This window comes from Branchiostoma belcheri, unplaced genomic scaffold (assembly GCF_001625305.1).
Source record: "Branchiostoma belcheri isolate BF01 breed outbred unplaced genomic scaffold, Haploidv18h27 scaffold60, whole genome shotgun sequence".
NCBI classification, from domain to species: Eukaryota; Metazoa; Chordata; class Leptocardii; order Amphioxiformes; family Branchiostomatidae; genus Branchiostoma; species Branchiostoma belcheri.
Window position 1 is genome coordinate 1,548,170 of NW_017804243.1, and position 18,559 is coordinate 1,566,728.

The window sequence follows — 18,559 nt, forward strand, 5'->3', positions numbered from 1 at the left end:
ATTGTGAAACAAAGCTCCAACAAGTTCTAAGACAATCTAAATTGATGGTATAAGCTTTGAATACTTGCGGAATAAAAGACCCGCAAATGTACAGCATGTATCTGCTTGATCAATTTATTCAAAGTAAATAAGAAAGATATGTTGAGAATAGAAGAAATAAATGCACATTGATGCTTCATGATATCATTACTCGAAATTGTGTTCACTTGTCTAAGCGTTTGCTTGTATCAAGTGTAGGTACATGTACATGGTTCTAAAAGTACATGTTGGTATGCATATGTACAACATATAGGATAAAAATGTTTGGACTTTTGAAAGGGATTATATATATTTGTCATCATGCATTGTTCTGTGTTGTGTAGTTCGGGCATAAAAAGAACAATAAATTCATACTTCCAGATTCTGAATACAATCAAAAGTGTCAATGGCTTAGATCTACATGCAATGCTTTTGGCACATGTTAAACTCACCACTAATCGGGATGCTATTGTGAGCAGCCTTTTCTCTTTTTCTTCTGTTCCTAAGGCCACACCAATTTAACTTGTTGGTTCTCGGAATCGCCGCTTCAAAAAATCTCAAAATGAAAAAAAAATTAATTCTTGTTAATTAGAAATCAATAACATCAATGACAATTGATCCTTGATACATAGGCTATAAAACAGCAATGTTTTAGCATGTATAGTCATAGCTTTGTTTTCAATCCCTTTTTCCAGCCTTAGCTTTACCATTTGGGCATGTTTTTTTTCGCCCTGTCGCTTTACATTTTTCATGAAAAAATCCGAGAACCAACAAATTAAATTGGTGTGGCCTAACAAATAAAGTCAAACAAGGCGTCTGTCACCATGGTAACTGGTACTGTAGGAGACACCCTGTGGTGTTGACTTATGTTACATTATATAACAGTATTTCTAATATATTCACTATAGATTACACTGGTTTGTATCCATGGAAAAGCAAATGTGAGTGCCACATACAACAGTGCGGTGTTCATTTACATGTCTGTCCTTGGTGCTGAAAGATGTGTGAAATTCAATGCTTTCAACTGTGCTTTTAGAGTCCACTTCTCAAGCACGCTAATACACGTATCTGCAATTCCAAAAAGAAGATCCCGCAACTTTCCAAGCGTAAGAATTGTACCCAGGGTAGAATAATCATTCAAGTCAAGTCCTAACAATTATTCATTCATAATGACAACCTATTTGAAGACAATATGGTATTCTGGATACGCGTCAGTGTCGTGGAACACGACAAAAATACTTGGATTTTTCACATTGTCCACGACCGAGTCATACCGAACTGCTGCATTTGACGGGTTCTTGGGCGGCGGCTCCAAAAGACCGGACTTCCCTGCGGTGTATTCTCCGACAATCACCCTCGCCTGGTAGATGTGCTTGTCGCCTTGCGCGTCTGGTGGTGAATACGTGTCTTGTGCTGAGTAGCTTGCATGTTTGGCGAAGTAAACCCCATCTCCATAGGCTGTTGCTAAAACACAGATAAGGAAGATGCACAGAGTAAACGGTATATTGGTGAATGTAAATGCGTTTACATTTAGTTCAGTATATACCCTCTAGAAGTTGACAATAGTGTAATAAAATTTTGGAAGAAGTTGGCTGACATAATCATATAAGTTGGCTATTGTGTTACTAGTATTACCAATGATGTAGCTACTGTATGGAAGACAGTACATGTATATGAAACTGACGAGTTTAAAGGTTGTTTGGTTCAAATACCATATGCTAGGCAAAGGAAAATGTCTACATTTTACCCATCTTCTATGTGTGTCATTGAATTTTGCATTGCTAACCTTACGACAAAGTTCACGAAGTTAAACAAAAAGTTCTGCATACTGTGTTGTAGAAAATACATGATAAGCTATTAATTAGCAAAAGCTTGGGCCATTCGGCATACCATTTTTCCCGCAATAGCTCCTGTTGAATCCTCCTTGATTGATGTTGTCAACCGCTTCGGCTGCTGTGCCGTGGTACAGGAGCTCTTCGATATTTCTGTCAGCGATTAAAAATTGGATTTATGCTAAATGATTGTTTCTGTCTATCAGTGTGTATGCACACCGACTTAGACTTCTAGCAATTATTGATATTTTAATAAGTTTAACCTATGAATTATTGCTCTATTGCTGCACACAACATCAACAATATTTTTCCTGGGTGGGGTGATCAGGGCCCATCACCCTTCACTCAGCCACGACGGGGGTCGACATCGTCTACCAGATACCTTTGACCCAGTGTTGACGTCACACTTCAAAGAAGCCACGTGACAAGCTCCACTGAGTCAGTCTACTATGGAAGACCAGAGTGACTGGTCGAAAGCTTTATGTGAGAGAACTTTGTTGTGTTGGATCAAAAGTTTTAACTATTTTTTACTCTAGCTACAATATGTTCAAATTATGAGTGAGGGAATACTTCCAGAAATAAAACGATCGATAGAGAAGGAAAATTCAGGCTTACCTCCGCGCGCACGTTTTTCGTCTCTCCTTTAATTCCGTTATGTACGCTTTATATTTTGACTCATTTTGTACCCTAGATATGGATACAATCTGAGGCTGGTAACCGACACTGACGAGGAAGTGACTTTGGACATCTTTGTACTCTTGTGACGTATCGTTGAGTAGGTGCATGTACGCTCCTTTAACGTGCCGGGGAGGCGTGGCCCAGTAGTCAGGGACCTTGATAATGTCTTTCTTCAGTTGCTCTGCATCAGGAAAGAAAACCTTTATTGCACGACAACTGCACACGGTACAATGTAAAAAAAGGACATGTATTGAGTAAGATCTAATGTAGAGGGGCTAGCACAGTCTTTGATTAAGTGTTACAATCGAGTGGGGCTAATCATGAGTTTCGGTATTTTTTCTAATAACAAAGAAGTCTTTCATGTATTTACCTATTTTTGCATTGTGGGAATCATCACATGTAAAGATATATTAAAATCTGTCTATAGCATCGAGACTTTTGAAATTTCGAGAATTGTTAATGGCTTATTACGTAAAATACCATTATTCGTGCATTCTATAACAAAGTGAAATGAGAAAGCATATAAAGTATGACTGGAATTCAAACTTCATCTTAACAATCTCAGCGTTTTCCGACTTGTTAATCTGTTGCTTCCTCTACCTGATAATGGCGCCTACGCGTACTGACCTGTGTCATAAGCGGTTTTCTTCTCCCACAAAAAGCTCTCAATTTTCCTCCGCGCCTCTGCCACATCATCTTTCAGCCCTACCATTACAATATCATGGCCTGTGGGAAAGAAAAGCAGACAGAAAGATGAAGGGAACGATGGAGTACATTGTTGTACAACACTGAAGGACACAAGTGTACAATAATGGTCTGAACTGTTGGACCACTAATCAGTAGTTAGTTAGTTAGTAGTAAGTAGGTAGACACGTTAGTTTCAATGATGCTTGATGGGGTACTCGTTTATTTGTTTATTTGGATATTCTACAAAGTGCAAGGTTGCCCTCCCCATACAAAAAAAAAAACACAACAACAACAACATTCACAAACATTCAAAATATTCTGACCACATTCTTACCTGTAATTGTCACAAGAACAAGATAATAGTCTGCCCCCATTTGAATGATGCTTTCCTTTTCATTTTGTTGCAAGTGTCGTATGGTCGGTTTGAGGCGGTCGTCATCCACACGCTCCCTGGTCATGTGTTTGTCGATGGTTCCGGACACTTTCTGGATGGCGGTGTCTGTGTCCCGTTTGTCGCAGGCATAGAACGTCACATCAACGACTTGTTCCACGTCTGTCTGGGGTGTCATTTTGGCTTTGAGAAAAGGATCATCAGACATTACATTTGATTGTAAAATGTAACCTAATGGCAACACGGGTGAAAGAAGTACAATAGTGATTAGAAAGGTAACATTTGCAAAGCAAATGCATATAATGTTTACCTTCGCATATGGTCTGCTCTGTTAATTCTTACTCAAACACATTCATATACATGGCGACAGGAGTCTAAATCCCTCCTGATATAAGATCGCAACATGATGTAACCCAACACTAGTTACCATGGTGACAGACGTTTGGTTCTGGTCATTTAACTTTTGTGTTTGGAACGAAAGAAGAGGAAACAGACAAAAAACAATATGCTTTCCTTTGGAAAACATAATAATGATAATATTTTATTCAGCACTTATGATAATAAACAGTAATAATAATGAAAAAATAATAATGAAAACTAGAATATTGAAATGTAAGGATGGTACTTACCAGGTTGTGGTGTTGGGGCTGCTGGAGCAACTGATGGTTTTGGAACTGCAGCTTGCAATGCATTCTGAAATTCTGCAACCATCTGTGCTTGGAAGACTGTCACTCGCACAAGTTTCACGATTTTGGGGCTACATGTGATAGCAAACTCTTTTATCCCCAGGATTGTTTCCCTCGCAGCATCTGCAACGCTTACACCAAATCCACCTGGATGGAAATTTAAAAAAATTATCAATATTTGCAATAACACTACGTGTGCATTGACTGTTCACACATTGAATAGGATTCAGCATACAAGTAGTGATTTATTTATTCATTTTCATTTATTAACATTGACATGAAGACAAGCTCTGTCAGGAGTCGGTAACAGGATCAAAATAAGTATCCTATACAAGGCCGATTCCTCAAGTTAAAACTATAAATAAAGGTCAAATAATAACTAACTAATAACAAATAACAATTTCAAATAGTGTATAAGAGAAAAGCAATAGTAACAATAACAAGATGAAAGAACAATATTAACTATGGGTAAGATAGTAACGGATAAGATGATGTGCCCAAGTATAGAGCGTAGTTTGTCCAAGAAAACTTCAATTATATTGGACAAGTTTCTTCTTAAGAAATTCTATCGGTTAATACATCAAAAGAAAGAAATTTGCTATTCGTGCAGTTATGACACAATAATCTTTTTTTGGGGGGATTAGGTTAGTAGTAGATTAAGAGTGCAGTATTTACCTGTGCCAATGGCGGGGAAGGATACTGAGGCAAGTCCTTTCACTTCTGCCTGCAGCAGACACTCAAGCACCCTCCCTTTCATGGCTCTTGCGTTTGGACACACCGCGTGTATGACCTTCTTGCATGGAAGGTTACCCCCATCTAAACACAACAAAAGACACAACTTGATGTTACAATATGTACAATATGTGAGAGGATATATATTTACGTCATCTCAAATGAATTATATACATCATGCAACTTCATCCTAATCAAAAGCTGGTTAATTCTAGTTTGATTTTTATAGAGAGGATAAGGGGGAAGGGGCTGTACTAATCGCCTCAAGGAGCTAGCTACACGGAGGTAATTAGTACAGCCCCTATTGGACAGGTATAATCATATAAGGGGCGACTACACTTTCTTCGCAACCAGGGACTGAATAGTCGAGTAGGAGGTTCAATTGTCTGGGGCTAAATCGCAAGGCCAAGGGTAACAAATAGCAGTATTTTCAGCACCTCGATACCTAAAAACTCTCGAGTTTAGATCTTATACCCTACAGATCGATAGAACATGGCCGATTTTGGAAGTTGTGCGCCTATACAAGACAGCATGGTGGTAACAACTTATCATGTACATGTATCACTTACCTGTCACCAGCACTTCATTAGTTCGCTGCTTCCAGGACGTTTGGCAGTCAGTCCTTATCGTTGGTCCACCCACTTGTTCAAGGGCGTTGCCGACAACGAAGAACCCTAAAGTGAGAAAACGATATTATATAAATTTTGTGTGGTAACACCGTTTAGTATTCGCACTTACAGTTGAGATGAAACACCTTTTGAATCGACAAAAACATATCTGTCGATTAAAATGTAATTGAACACACAAATGTCAGATTTGTGATGGCTATAGGATTGCCATGTAGCCGGTTCTGTGCACCATAAAAAAGTACAATCACATTCGGAAAGGTCACGGTTCCAACAGATTTCAGTCTCAAATGGAAGCTGTGGAAAAAACTGCCATACCTCCATCGGTATTAACAGGGTTGACAATTGCGTCTGTTGTCTCCTTGGCTAGGTCTCCCTGTTGTATTTCAACAGCAACATTCCCAATCCTACCCGTAGGTGCCCCTAAGGTTGCTAAACAGATGACATAGAATTGCAATTAAAGCACTGCATTCCAACATTGGCGGATCACATTGCTCTGATCTTCACAATTACCAGAACTATGCTTTGCATGGATGAGAAGAATGAGAAATCAAATTTGATCTACAGATGCTCATCTAGTTCAAAGTCTGATTCATCAATGTGAGAAGGAATATTTTGTACTTACGAGGATTGTAGCTGGCTGTGGTGAACTGTTGCATGGTTGAGTGGAACGTTCCCAGCATTTTACCGTCGAAGATGGTGACCCGCACAAGTTTCAAGCTCTTTGGATTGCACTGTGAGCCGAACTCCTGGACCCCGCTGTATATCCCTTTTGCACTCTCCGCCACCGACATCGTGCCACCTGGAACGTAGCGAATCAAACTTTTTAGTTTTTCGTAAAAGGAAAACATATTGTTTTTGCTCTGTTCTTCTTCCTTTTTTCTTCTCCAAATAAAGATCAAAGGCTTGAACCAGGCGTCTGTCACCATGTCTTACATCATGTTGCAATTTTATAGCAGGAGGGATTTAGACTGCTATCTGACCATATGCATGAATGTGTTTGAGTAAGAATTAACAAAGCAGACCATATGCGAAGGTAAACATGAATTTGCTTTGCAAATGTTACCTTTCTAGTCTGAGATATATTTTCAATGCTAATACTACTTCATCTTTTTCCACAAGAGCTTTGATGTTATTTCAATGTTTGCAAACAGTATAGTGAATGTAAATACCTGTTCCTATTGCTGGGAATGATATTGACTTCATTCCAAGCTTGTCAGCGGCCCTCAAACAGGATGCTACCGCGTCTTTGAGTTCAGAGGCACTGGGTAAGACCATATGGGCAACTTTCTTGATCGGAAGTGTTCCGGCGTCTATACATTAGATAAGATACATTACACAGACACTGTTAAATCAATGTAGCACATAATTGTGTGTTAAATGCCTTTTTGGGCGGTTGTTGTCTCTGTGGTTACAGAAGTATACCTCTATGTTCCCCTAACTTTAAGTGAAACATTTCAGTGAACCTGAAAGCTGTTGTCAAATGTCAACTATAACTCTCGTCTCAAAGGTACCCGTAGGTTTGCCATGCACTCTTATTTCGATACCTTAGCTCAGCAAAGTATATTGCAACAATAATCTGATTTACATACCCGTGAATACAAATCTATCGGTTCGGCTTGGCCATGCTGTCTTCAGCTGATCAGCTATGGACTGTCCACCAGCTGTTACAAGGGCTTTTGTTACAACCGTGAACTCTGCAAGATCAGAATAGAATATTTTAACATTGTTAGACGCTTGTTACAAACAAACATTCTCTGTTTCAGATGTAGATAGCTTAAGACAGGATTGCAAGGATCCTTTTATAGAAAATAATGTATACTTTTGTTGAAGTTGCACAGGGTCCTCGTTTTGTCTGGTTATGTTCATATATTATAAACATTTTCAATTCACTACCAAGCATAAAGTAGAAGTCATACACAAGGATAATACATGTATTCCATTCTAGGAGATTTTCTTTAAAACGATATGTATGCAAATGCCTTACCCATGTCCTTAAGGATAGTGCTGACAACAACCTCTGTTCTCTCTTTACTGATGTCGCCTTGTTGGACTTGCATTTGTATGGCACCAAACTTCATCTCTTGTTGACCTGGTGATGGTCTTGTTATACCTGTATGTAAGAAGTGGATACATTTCAAGTATCTAGATATAGATTTAAACAACCTCATTTAAATCGTGTCAATAAAATGAAACCAAATACAAATTTAACCAAATAAAATATGAAGCTTGGTGCCCAATATCATACATCATCTTTTCATTTTATTTTGTTTTACTAGTACACTTGACAGGACCAAATCTATCAGAATATTAAAAGAACTGAAAAATAGTACTCTTCTTCTGGTGCCAATTTTATATGTAGTTGAATGGATCCATTAATGAATGAGCTTTACTGCTCGACAGTTGTATAGGGTATGATGTGCGGCAACAATGACGGTGCAACCGATACAATAACAATAGACTTTAAAACTACGACTACAGGAGTTTGTTTGACGTGGTCTTTTAGAACAATTTGTTACGTCTGTCAGTCAGTAATTGCTTTGAAACGTGACGAACCTGTGTTGGGGGAACCGCCAAGAGGTGTACGGAATTCAGCCTTGTAGTCTGCAACCATCTGCTGGACGAAGACAGTGAGTCTGATGTCGGTGAGGAGGGGAGCTGGGTTCTGGTGGAGAAACTTCTCAATGCCGTCTCGGATTGCCTTCGCTGACTCAATTGATGTTATCCCGTATCTGCCTGTGTAATTATAATTATATAATTATACAGTACCAAATGGAATTTGTTCTATTCATCTTCGTGTAACCAGACATGAATTTTATGTTTACCAAAGGAAAACATTGTTCTTGCTCAGTTTCCTCTTCTTCTTCCGTTCCAAACACTGACCTCTGACCTGGTCAACCTGTCTCTCACCATGGTAACTGGTGTTGGGTTACATCATGTTGCAATTTTGTAGTAGGAGGGATTTTGACCATATATATGAATGTGTTTGAGTAAGAATTAACAGAACAGACCATATGCGAAGGTAAACATTATTCATTTGCTTTGCAAATATTACCTTTCTAGTTAATGAATGTTTTGAAATGAATTTGTAAAATATATATCTTGGACCAAGGCTTGATGATTACTTAAATGTAGATCTCTGCAGGATATCATGAACACCTGCAATAAATGTTTCAATCTGAATTTCTCCACCACAAGCAAATACCAGTGTTGTGATTACCTGTCCCAATCGCAGGGAATGCAATTGACTTCATTCCGGCCTGAGCACTGAGGACAAGACACTGGCAGACTGCATCCTTTAGTTTGTCCTTTGAAGGAAGCTCCATATGGGCAACAGTTTTACATCGAAGTGTACCTGCATCTGAAACAATGATGCATATAATTAGTCACAAAGTGTTTTTCATTGTGGTACTTGTAAATGAATAAAGCTGGCCCCACATATCGACACCGCTAAATATAATTTGATCCAAAACATCCGTGGCTAATATGGAAAGAGAGAACAGCAAAAACTTTACTTAGGTTGTTTTGAGTACCTGCTAAAAGGACACCGTTGAGTCTTTTACTCCAATTCCTTTCAAACTCGTCCTTGACACGTTGGCCTCCAACTTTTACAAGAGCACCCCCAACAACTGTGAAGGCTGCAAATCATTACAAAGACATCGTTATAGTATCAAACTTATCTCAGTATTTTACCTGTCGGTGCCATCTTGCATCTCCTATGAACAAAGGGTTAGTCTTTATGACTTATTGAAACATACTAAAGCAAAAATCAATATACATATCATATGGGCGTGGGCGTGGAAATATATAGAGCACCATAAGTACATAATTGCAGACGAAAATTGGTTTGTAAACCCAGGTGGCCCCTCTTACGTTTTTGTGGTGTATTTGCCAGTTTTCTAACTTTCAAGTAGCTAGGCATTGATTACAATGGATGGGTACCTGAGTTGTTGGTGACGGGGTTAACGATCACATCCGCAGACTCCGACTCGATATTGCCTTGCCCAATGTCTACAGAGATAGGTCCATTGCTGGAACCGCCTGGTTTTGAGGAATAGTATAATGTGCAATCAGTGGTAAAGTACACGTGTAGTAGCATGAGGAATTTTCAACGACAAAACACGTTCCTTTGTCATTAAACACATAAAATTATATGCTGTTGACGAATATGAAAATAGACTTACCAACAGATGGTCTGGAGGGCCGAAAGTCTTTTAGTTTAGTTTTCTGGAAAATACATGGTAAAACGTAGGGTGAATTCATGAGCTGTACAGGACTAACATCTACATGTAATTCAAGTACTGAAGTAGTTATCTTATTTACAACAACAACAAATGTGGGGTAAGTATGTATGGTACTTGCTCTTTTCCGACTTTTCCAAGCTTTTTTGAGATTTTTTAAATGGTAGTGGGACATTTCCGAGTCTTTAACAAATCCAGACATCAATTAAAGGAATTTTGTTAAAGTGATGGTTGTGTTTAAGAGTATGGAATGCTGGAATGTGGCAATAATGTCGTTGAGTTGTTCACATTGTGCTTATTGAGCCAACCAATCAGACCACTACTCAGACTCACGTCTCTTAACAACGGTGGCTTTGTCTTGCAGTCGAACTGTATCGCGCATCCTTGGTCATCTTCTATCTTTTTCAATTGCATCTTGAATGTGTCATCAGTGAACAGCTTCCCAAGCCCTGAAAAAGTCAGAGACAAAATTTGACAATTAAAAATGCATTGTTGATTTTCTAATCAATTGCATGCTATTTTTCGTCAACAAGACACAGCATGTCATACAGAAAATTACATGAACATAAGCATTCTGTCAAGGATACCACAGATGACACCAGTAAGAGAAAAAGATGTGATATATATTATGTAAAATAACTAGTTTCTCACCTGGTTTCTTGTACTGCACTGTAGTCTTCATCACCTTTGATGTAAGGTCCTCAATTTCATCCGACACCTTCTTCATTCTATCTTGAGGACCTAGTATCTTGAACCCTGTTGCCGTATCATCAACTGAAACTTCGTTGTCGATCGCAATCTTTTTCAGGCGGTCCTTCTGTCGTTTAACCAGAACGTTTACGACTGGTCTTTCTGCACGAACAACGGACGTTTTAAAATCATTCTGTTTCAAGAAGTTGACCAACTTCCTGTTGATTTCATCGACTTCGGGAATGAGGCCTACAATGTTAACCACACCCGATGTTTTGTCGTATGATACTGTAGCATTCCTGTTGGCATCTTCCTTACATTGGGTCATCAGATCATCCCAATTGCGGAGCTCCAGGATTTCTTTGGGAATCTTCATACTGCTTTCTTTGAATGTAGATCTAACACAGCTTTCCGCGGTGGTAACAGCTCTGTCGTCAACACCCCAAATGACTACTTCGTTATTTTCTACACTAAAGTGGACTCCGATCTGCACGTTTGCTTCAGCCAAACTACTGTCAATAGCATTCTTCGTGTGATCTCTGGAAAGGATGAACTGGAGGTCATCGGATATTGACCAACGGCATTCCTTGAACTCTTGCAGCTTCTCATTGATATTGTCGCGCGCCTTCGTCGGTTCCTGGTCCACTCCAGCGATGGTGATGTGGTCGTGTTTGATGTCAAAATCAACGTTTGGGAAAGCTGTCGCAAGGCTCGGGAGCTGTTTCTTTAGTAGGCATAGCTTTGACGGCTCGATGTTTGCAATGGTTTGTTTATTGCGTTTGAGGACCCGAGGGACGTTAGGGTCGAATGGCATCTCGGAAGATGAGAAGAATTCAGTGTCGGTTATGGTGCCGAGGACGTCATAGTGCGCACATAAGAAGACACGTCCGCAGTCGAACTGGTGTTGTGGTTTCCTCACGACGGTCTGAACGACTAAGAGGGAGGTAAGAAAACATTACTAAAAATAATCTTTCAGGCTTGTATATATTGATTTTGTTTGTCCGAACGCTAACGCGTTCTGAAAGGTGCATGTATTATAATCAATCTAATTATACGGCATCACATAGCAAAGGGCCTCTGTAAGACTTCACTCGTGAATGGGAGGGGGGCATTTTTTCAATTCAATTTTGATGAAGGGTGATTATGAAAAAGTCATTTTATGTGGAGTGTACCTTGAAGAGTGTGATCTCAAATAGAGGAACAATCTTTTTGAATTTGGGTCAATTGGAAGAGCTCATTTTAGACAGGGTAACTGAGTCTCTGAAATACTAAGGCTCACTTTTGTACAAAAGTTATCTTGGAATGTTCTTTTTTATTTGTATATTTATATATTTTTGTACAGGGGTGAGTTTGGGACAGTCCATTTTTGCACGGAGAGGGAGATGGAGTGTAATATGCTGTATTTGCTCGCGAGCAAATGTCGGCCTTTATGGTCCATGAAATTTACTATGGAAGAAAGTACAGTGATTGCTGAAAAAGCATTATTATTATTATTAATACTTTATTTGAATACTTATATAAATATCAGTTTGAGAGCACATACCTGTCGGATCTTTGAACCAGATGGTAGCCATTCCTCTTTCCTTGTCCATGGCGATGTCCAGCACCTTGCCTCCGCCGCTTCTCTCGGTGTTCTCAAAGTAGTTGAGGAGAAGATCTCGCGTGAATTTCTGGTTGATACCAGACAGCTGCACACTCCTGGTCACCACCATGGGGCTGACTGAGACGTGCTGTCTTTTGAGGGGCTCCCGTTTAGCTTCTTTCGCTATTAGATTCCTCGTTTTCCCATCTATTATGTAAAAACAGGGCACAAAATATTATCATCATGTAGCCAGAAGACATCGACCAATCAGAAGGCTCCATTTCCCATGGGTTATCAGGCCGCAACCTGAAATGTGCCAGCCTGAAACTTTTGAACTGTACCATTATACAGGGGACAGGATATCAAGAGTAGTGTTTATAATTAGACTTTTAGTATTTATCTATTATATACGTATTGTAGTTTATTTTCAATAGTTTACTTGAAAATACAACACAATAAAAAGATATAAATGAAGTTTAAACAGAAAAAGAATAAACAGAATTTTGACCCCCCCACTAAAAGTGGTATTGTTCTAATGTCACTTGGTCACTGCAGATGATCTGTTTTTCTGTCTACGCCATCTGGTTTTACGTAACATAAAATGTGTGAGGTTTTTTTGGGTGTGTGTGTGGGGGGGACAGTTTGGAAATTGAGGAATTTATAAAGAAATTTGTGTCAAATAATTGTCATTTGGATAGGCTATATGATAATAACGTTAATGCCCCGCCTTATCCTCGGTGTATATGGTGAGATAATCCCTGGTTAGGTGCAATAGCCATCTCATAAACAATCTCGTTCGGTATGCTCACTCGGTGGTTTATTCGGTGGTTATCACACCTGACCAGAGATTATTTCACCATATACACCTCGGGGCCGGGCATTAACCTTTTATCATCTTACCGCGTTCAATCAATATATTTCATGAAGATAAAACATTACTAAACAACTTTGAAGCTGATGCTGTGCAAACGTACCTATGTCATGGCGTAGAGACAGTACAGCAACGGAGTCGTCGTTGCCCCGATATAGCCCGGCTATATGCAGCCTGCCTTGTGCGCTGTCAAGGCCTTCCAAGTAGTCTCTGAGATGGCCACTGCTACAGTCAGGGGGGATGTCCTGTGTAAATATCATAATATCTATGACTTAAATTCGGTCAACAAGCATTGAAGACATTGAATTGGCAGCAGAATCTGTGAGAGCGAGAATTGTATTTTGTAAGGATTTAGCATCTGGATGGTCATAATGCCTGAAGATATAAATTGTACCTTTATCAGAAGACTTCTGCGGTCAATGAGGCTTAGCTTCTCCGAGACAACCACCTGCTGTCCATCAATTGAATGGGATTTCTGGACTACATCGATGGCCGCTGAAAGGGGAATATATTTTGCCATTAGAAAATTATGTCGTACAGGCTCACAAAGAAATAAAGACATCAACAGACAAGATTCAGAATGACCAGTGACACAGACTGAATAACAGAAAACCATATGGAACCACATTACGTCCGATTCATGGGATTTGATCCACAATCCTGTGGAAATAGTTAACTTGTTTACATGTACAGAATTTATTTATCTATTGTAAACCATGATGAACTGAATCAGTTATTGTGTGTGCGTATTTTATCAACAGTCTTTAAATGCTGTAACTGAACGATGTAGTTTTACGAACAGTAGTACATTTCTTTGTAATTATTTCAAGTTTTTTCAACTGAACGAATCCAAATCATGTGAAAAACTGTAAATTAACTGCAATTCAGTGACTTCGAAAGTTGTCCACTGCTATTGCTAGAGTTCAGTAAAGGCATCTTGAATGAATGAAACTTGAATCTCGAAATGCAAAGAAGCCGCTTACCTCGTTTGTTTTGAAATGTGATGTAGCACACTCCATGGTCGTTTGTCTTGATTTCGCCGTCAATGGGCCCTCCACCGGAAACATGTGTGTTTTTGAAATACATTTTGAGACGATCCTGGTCAATAGTTCCATCTGTGATAACCTCAATTGTTGGGCTTTCTGTGGAGGTGATGAAAATAACCAGTCATAAATATGAGGAGCCATTTCCAAATTTCTTATACGACCTACCCTTCGCCCAATACGCACACCTGCCAAAGACTACATGAAGTTAGTTTTACTACGTGAGTTACGTCGTAATATCACATGCCATCCTCACAGGATAAGCCCTGAGTTTCTGAGACTTCTTGTATTTTGAAAGGTATATACTACAACATGTACGGAGTGGTCTCACAAAATAAAAGACAACCATGAAAATGAAATCACACATATTATGTAACCTGTATAATCCTAAGGAAGCAGATTCAGTTTTGGAGGCGGACTTCTAGTACGTTTGACCTTTTTTTCTATCACAGCAATATCAAGGGTACTTTGTGTTATAAACGGTTTATTATTAATCTTTTGTACAATAGAACGCTTGACAGCGTCTCGCCAGTTAGCGTACAGCAGGAGAAACTTAGTAATGCCAAGTAAGCCTTCCATAGAAAAGCTTGAATTGCTTTTTGATCACAAATAACTAGCCATCACAATGTGACGTATTGACTTTAGGCATTACGTTTGGCCTGACATTGATAGTTTAGTTCAATCAATCAACAATGGTTAATTGATCAATCAATCATGAACATTGCAGCTGGAGGCTGAATTGCATTCATAAATGTACATAATTTGTTAAAAACGCTAACGGCTACACAGTCTTAAAAGGGAATTGCGGTAGTTGAGTTGTAAAGGTATTTACACGTTAAACGGCACTTACTGCGATAGCAAACATGCAGCTGTGTTCCTTCCAGCACATGAGTGTGAGACAACACATCCTGGGCAACTGTAAATCAATAAAACATACATCGTCAGTTTGCATTTACAAAATCATGCCCGAGGTGGTACAGTACAAAAATAGGAAACAGAAAACTACTGTCTGAAAAAAACTCTGAAGGCAGTGGGTAATGAATTGACGCACGTTCTGCATAATGAGTAGGTTTTGTGGTCTTAGTAGAAACATAGTCTTTTGGTGATTTTCTAAATTATGAAAATATGAGAAATTATGGCAACTGTTTAAAATAATCCGTTTAAACCTGTCATAATCGAACACATCCGCCAGTACAATTTCTTTGTAAGCATGCGAACTTTGTTGGGAGACAAAGTTTTACAGACTGAGGTTAAAGTTTTTTATTTTAAGTAACAGGTATTGGAATACAAAAAAATCGATACATATGTTCATTTTGACCTTAAATCTAGTACCTACTTTTAAAAATGGACAAACAAACGTACACATTTTACATCACCCTGATAAATGCAGCAGGGTAGCTGTCGAAATCTTTGGCAAACAAAATACATGGTTGTGTACCAGAACACAATTGATTTGCCAACCTGATTAAACTATTTACTGACCTGGCTAAGTATACATTTAAAATTTCTTTGCTTACCGTCCATGTCCTCAAATTTTATTACAAAGCAGTCGTCATCCTCGGTTATGGACGAGATTTTGCCTCCGTGGGACTTCTTATGGGAAAAGTACTTCCTCAGTGTGTCAGTATTGACTTGAGGCTCCCCAGTGCGAAGCACCTCGATTGATGGTGTTTCTTTAAATAAGTAACAGATATGCCATGTTAGTTTGAGACATAAGAAGCTTACAAAGGCTTTCTGTTCCGTCTCATGAGCAAAAAATTTAACAAACGTAACAGATAAAAAAAAGTAAAAATAAAATGTGGTCCTATCGTCATTTTTCCTGAAGCCTGTAAATTGAGGAAAATTTGCATTTAGATATAATACACTTTTAGATATGGAAATGTATATCTAAGACTAGAAATGTAATATTTACAAAGCAAACACATAACCTTCCCATATGGTCTGCTCTGTTAATTCTTACCCAAACACACTCATATATATATATATATATATGTGTGTGTGTGTGTGTGTGTGTGTGTGTGTGTGTGTGTGTGTGTGTGTGTGTGTATGTGTGTGTGTATATATAGTGCCAGGAGTCTAAATCTTTCCTGCTATAAACTTGCAACATGATGTAACCTAACACAATACCTTATTTCTTTGGAGAAGAAGAACAAGAGGAAACAGAGCAAAAACAATATGTTTTCCTTTGGTAAACATAATGATACATACATACCCATGTGAAAATGACAAAGGTAAGTTTCAGAAAAAAACTATATATATTAAAAAACATGCATATTTTCTACGACCTTATCGGACTATCGACACCGTGTAACTACTTCTTATTTCTGTCTATTGGGTATGAATATTTAGGGTTGGAATCGTACCCATAAAATATTCGTTTCCACCATCAGGACTTGGTGCTGCAGGAGGACCTGGATGTGGCATCACAGGAACGTGTGGAGGCACTGAAACGCCAAAAGTGAAATATGTCAGCCTTATTCATTGAGGAATACGTGTCATTGCAGGTGTTTGCAAATCGCAAAGCTTTAGTTGACCTTTGAAAAAAATACATGCAAGAGGTAACATTTCGACATTTCGACATTCCCGAGGCGGTGTGCTTGTAGCACAGTATATGGCATAAGATGTACAAAGTGCGCACTTCCACAGTCTACTTTTAAGGTGTCTGACTTTGCTGTACACAAAATCATACATGTTTAAACAAAGTATACACACCTGAGTAGTATATAATACTATACTACTGAGGGCTCGAAATACTGGGTGCAAGTGCACCTTAGTGCACCCAAATTTGGAGCTGTGCACCCAATTTTTTCTGTGGGTGCACCAGTGCACCCAAATATTTTGGTAGGTTTATACATGTAAAGATGTTAAATGTACATTTTTTTGTGTATAGTAGAATACAGTATATTAAATATCCAAGTGTCAGGAAAAATAAAATCCTTGCTGTAGTAATTTTCTTTGTTTCTATAATAGCAAATAAAAAAAGTTTTTTTCTGACATTCCACTTATTCTATTTGATATGGTACACCCAGAACCTTTTTTTGTGCTTCCAACTTTTTAGGTTGGGTGCACCAGTGCACCTTTTCCCTAAAATGAATTTCGAGCCTGACTAACACGAGCCCTGACTACTCACCTGCGTATACATGACCGTGCGGGCCGGGTGGCAGATTTGGCTGTAGCACTGGGTTCCCAGTCGGGACAGACGGGTACAGAGGTGCATGTGGGGGTGGCTGTTGAGGTGGTAATCCTTGTGGTGGACATTCTGGATTGAACGCTGGCGGGGGAGGTGGTGCACTCGGTACTTTATATAAGAGATTCAATATGGTTTTATTGGTTCTTCGCAGTTAAAAACTGAATTTACAATTTTCCACAGCATTTATATATATAAAAAAAACAGGTATACATTCTAAAATAAATTATACAGGCGCAGGGTTAAAAGACTAATAAATAGACAGGTTTCAGACAATATAATTTTCTAGGACTATCATTGTTGACATTTGATACAAAACACTGTACTAACAAGACAGCAGTCAGGGTTTCAGTCCATAGTTACTAAGCAGTTGACACATGAACGGTATGTTTCGGGCCCTCGGACAGTCTAGCATCTGGTTGTTTCTAGTACTACGGCTAGTTATTTATGATCTCTATATATTAGGGACACAAAAATGCTATTTTGAACATGAATTGAGCAATCAAAAAACAATGAGCTTTCTTTTCTTCCAGATTGAGATTTATCGTCGCCGTTACTATTGAATATATCCACGAAAAAGGAGGAGCTTATAATTATTTTACAATCATATCTACTGTAAACTTTACAGCATTTACGTTGCTAAGCTGCTTTCGCACGAAATACATTACAGCGGCAAATCTGTTTGTAGTTTGTTGTACTCTTGACGGATTCTTGAGGTACGATATTTTACTTCCTCCTATGACACAACTGAGTCTATGCGTATTCACACGCATGTGGATCAACCGATCTATACAAAACACAGCAGGCTGAAAGTCACAAAGTGGCAGATAGTCCTATTCATAGTGTGATTTTCTATAGGGCTAAAATTAAGAAAGAAACAGTCGATCAGTTTTCGCCGAGTCGCACAGTAGAATTAAACCGTCTACGTTATATATAGCTGACAGTCGAAATATGGCTTACCTGTAAATGTTGCGGGTGAGTCGTCCTTGGCTCCCCTTTTGGTCTTCTTGCTGGCTCCGGCCCCCATTGTGGTAGACTACAGACCTCTGCGTTAAAAACAAGAAAGCAGCTCAAGCGTACATGTACATCAGGTGAGGTGACATGTCTCTGAGAACCGTCATTGTTGTTCTCGGTACGATACTATGACCTTGCTGCCCTGGTTGTCAAGGACGACGCCATGTTTGGTCCCCTGCTGCGTGACGAGGTATGATAACAACACGACCTCTGTCTAGGTCCTATCAACCTGTAAAGAAAGCCGACTAATTGGTTATGTATAAACCAACAACTAAAGGCTT

At 39.0% G+C, this 18,559-nt stretch overlaps 1 protein-coding gene across 2 annotated transcripts; it reads right to left on the reverse strand.

The window, feature by feature from the left end:
- Positions 1–62: 62 nt before the first annotated feature.
- On the reverse strand, positions 63–18,390 carry LOC109482759 (poly [ADP-ribose] polymerase 14-like). Of its 2 annotated transcripts, XM_019785591.1 has the most exons (29): positions 18,225–18,390; positions 17,208–17,375; positions 16,441–16,521; positions 15,595–15,750; positions 14,928–14,993; positions 14,018–14,176; positions 13,429–13,529; positions 13,138–13,279; positions 12,125–12,370; positions 10,543–11,514; positions 10,225–10,340; positions 9,835–9,877; positions 9,593–9,691; positions 9,184–9,288; positions 8,871–9,011; positions 8,207–8,386; positions 7,638–7,763; positions 7,243–7,347; positions 6,823–6,963; positions 6,276–6,452; positions 5,969–6,082; positions 5,594–5,698; positions 4,968–5,108; positions 4,236–4,439; positions 3,550–3,789; positions 3,156–3,254; positions 2,466–2,709; positions 1,909–2,003; positions 63–1,482 (listed from the first exon to the last, which is right to left on the reverse strand). In XM_019785591.1, the coding sequence occupies exons 1-29, from the start codon at positions 18,289–18,291 to the stop codon at positions 1,196–1,198; spliced, it is 4,920 nt and encodes a 1,639-aa protein (XP_019641150.1). In that variant the 5' UTR covers positions 18,292–18,390; the 3' UTR covers positions 63–1,195. The 2 variants fall into 2 exon arrangements, with proteins under 2 accessions (XP_019641150.1, XP_019641151.1); XM_019785592.1 differs by lacking the exon at positions 17,208–17,375 and having other exon boundaries at positions 64–1,482.
- Between the last annotated feature and the right edge of the window lie 169 nt (positions 18,391–18,559).

What these genes read in the sequence shown, in the direction of transcription:
- LOC109482759 (XM_019785591.1), bottom strand. Translation starts at nt 18,291, where the DNA reads ATGGGGGCCGGAGCCAGCAAGAAGACCAAAAGGGGAGCCAAGGACGAC. An exon ending in CGATAGATTTGTATTCACGG is followed by an intron (nt 6,964 to 7,242) that starts GTATGTAAATCA and finishes TCTAATGTATAG; the next exon opens with ACGCCGGAACACTTCCGATC. An exon ending in CGAAAAACGTGCGCGCGGAG is followed by an intron (nt 2,004 to 2,465) that starts GTAAGCCTGAAT and finishes AATCGCTGACAG; the next exon opens with AAATATCGAAGAGCTCCTGT.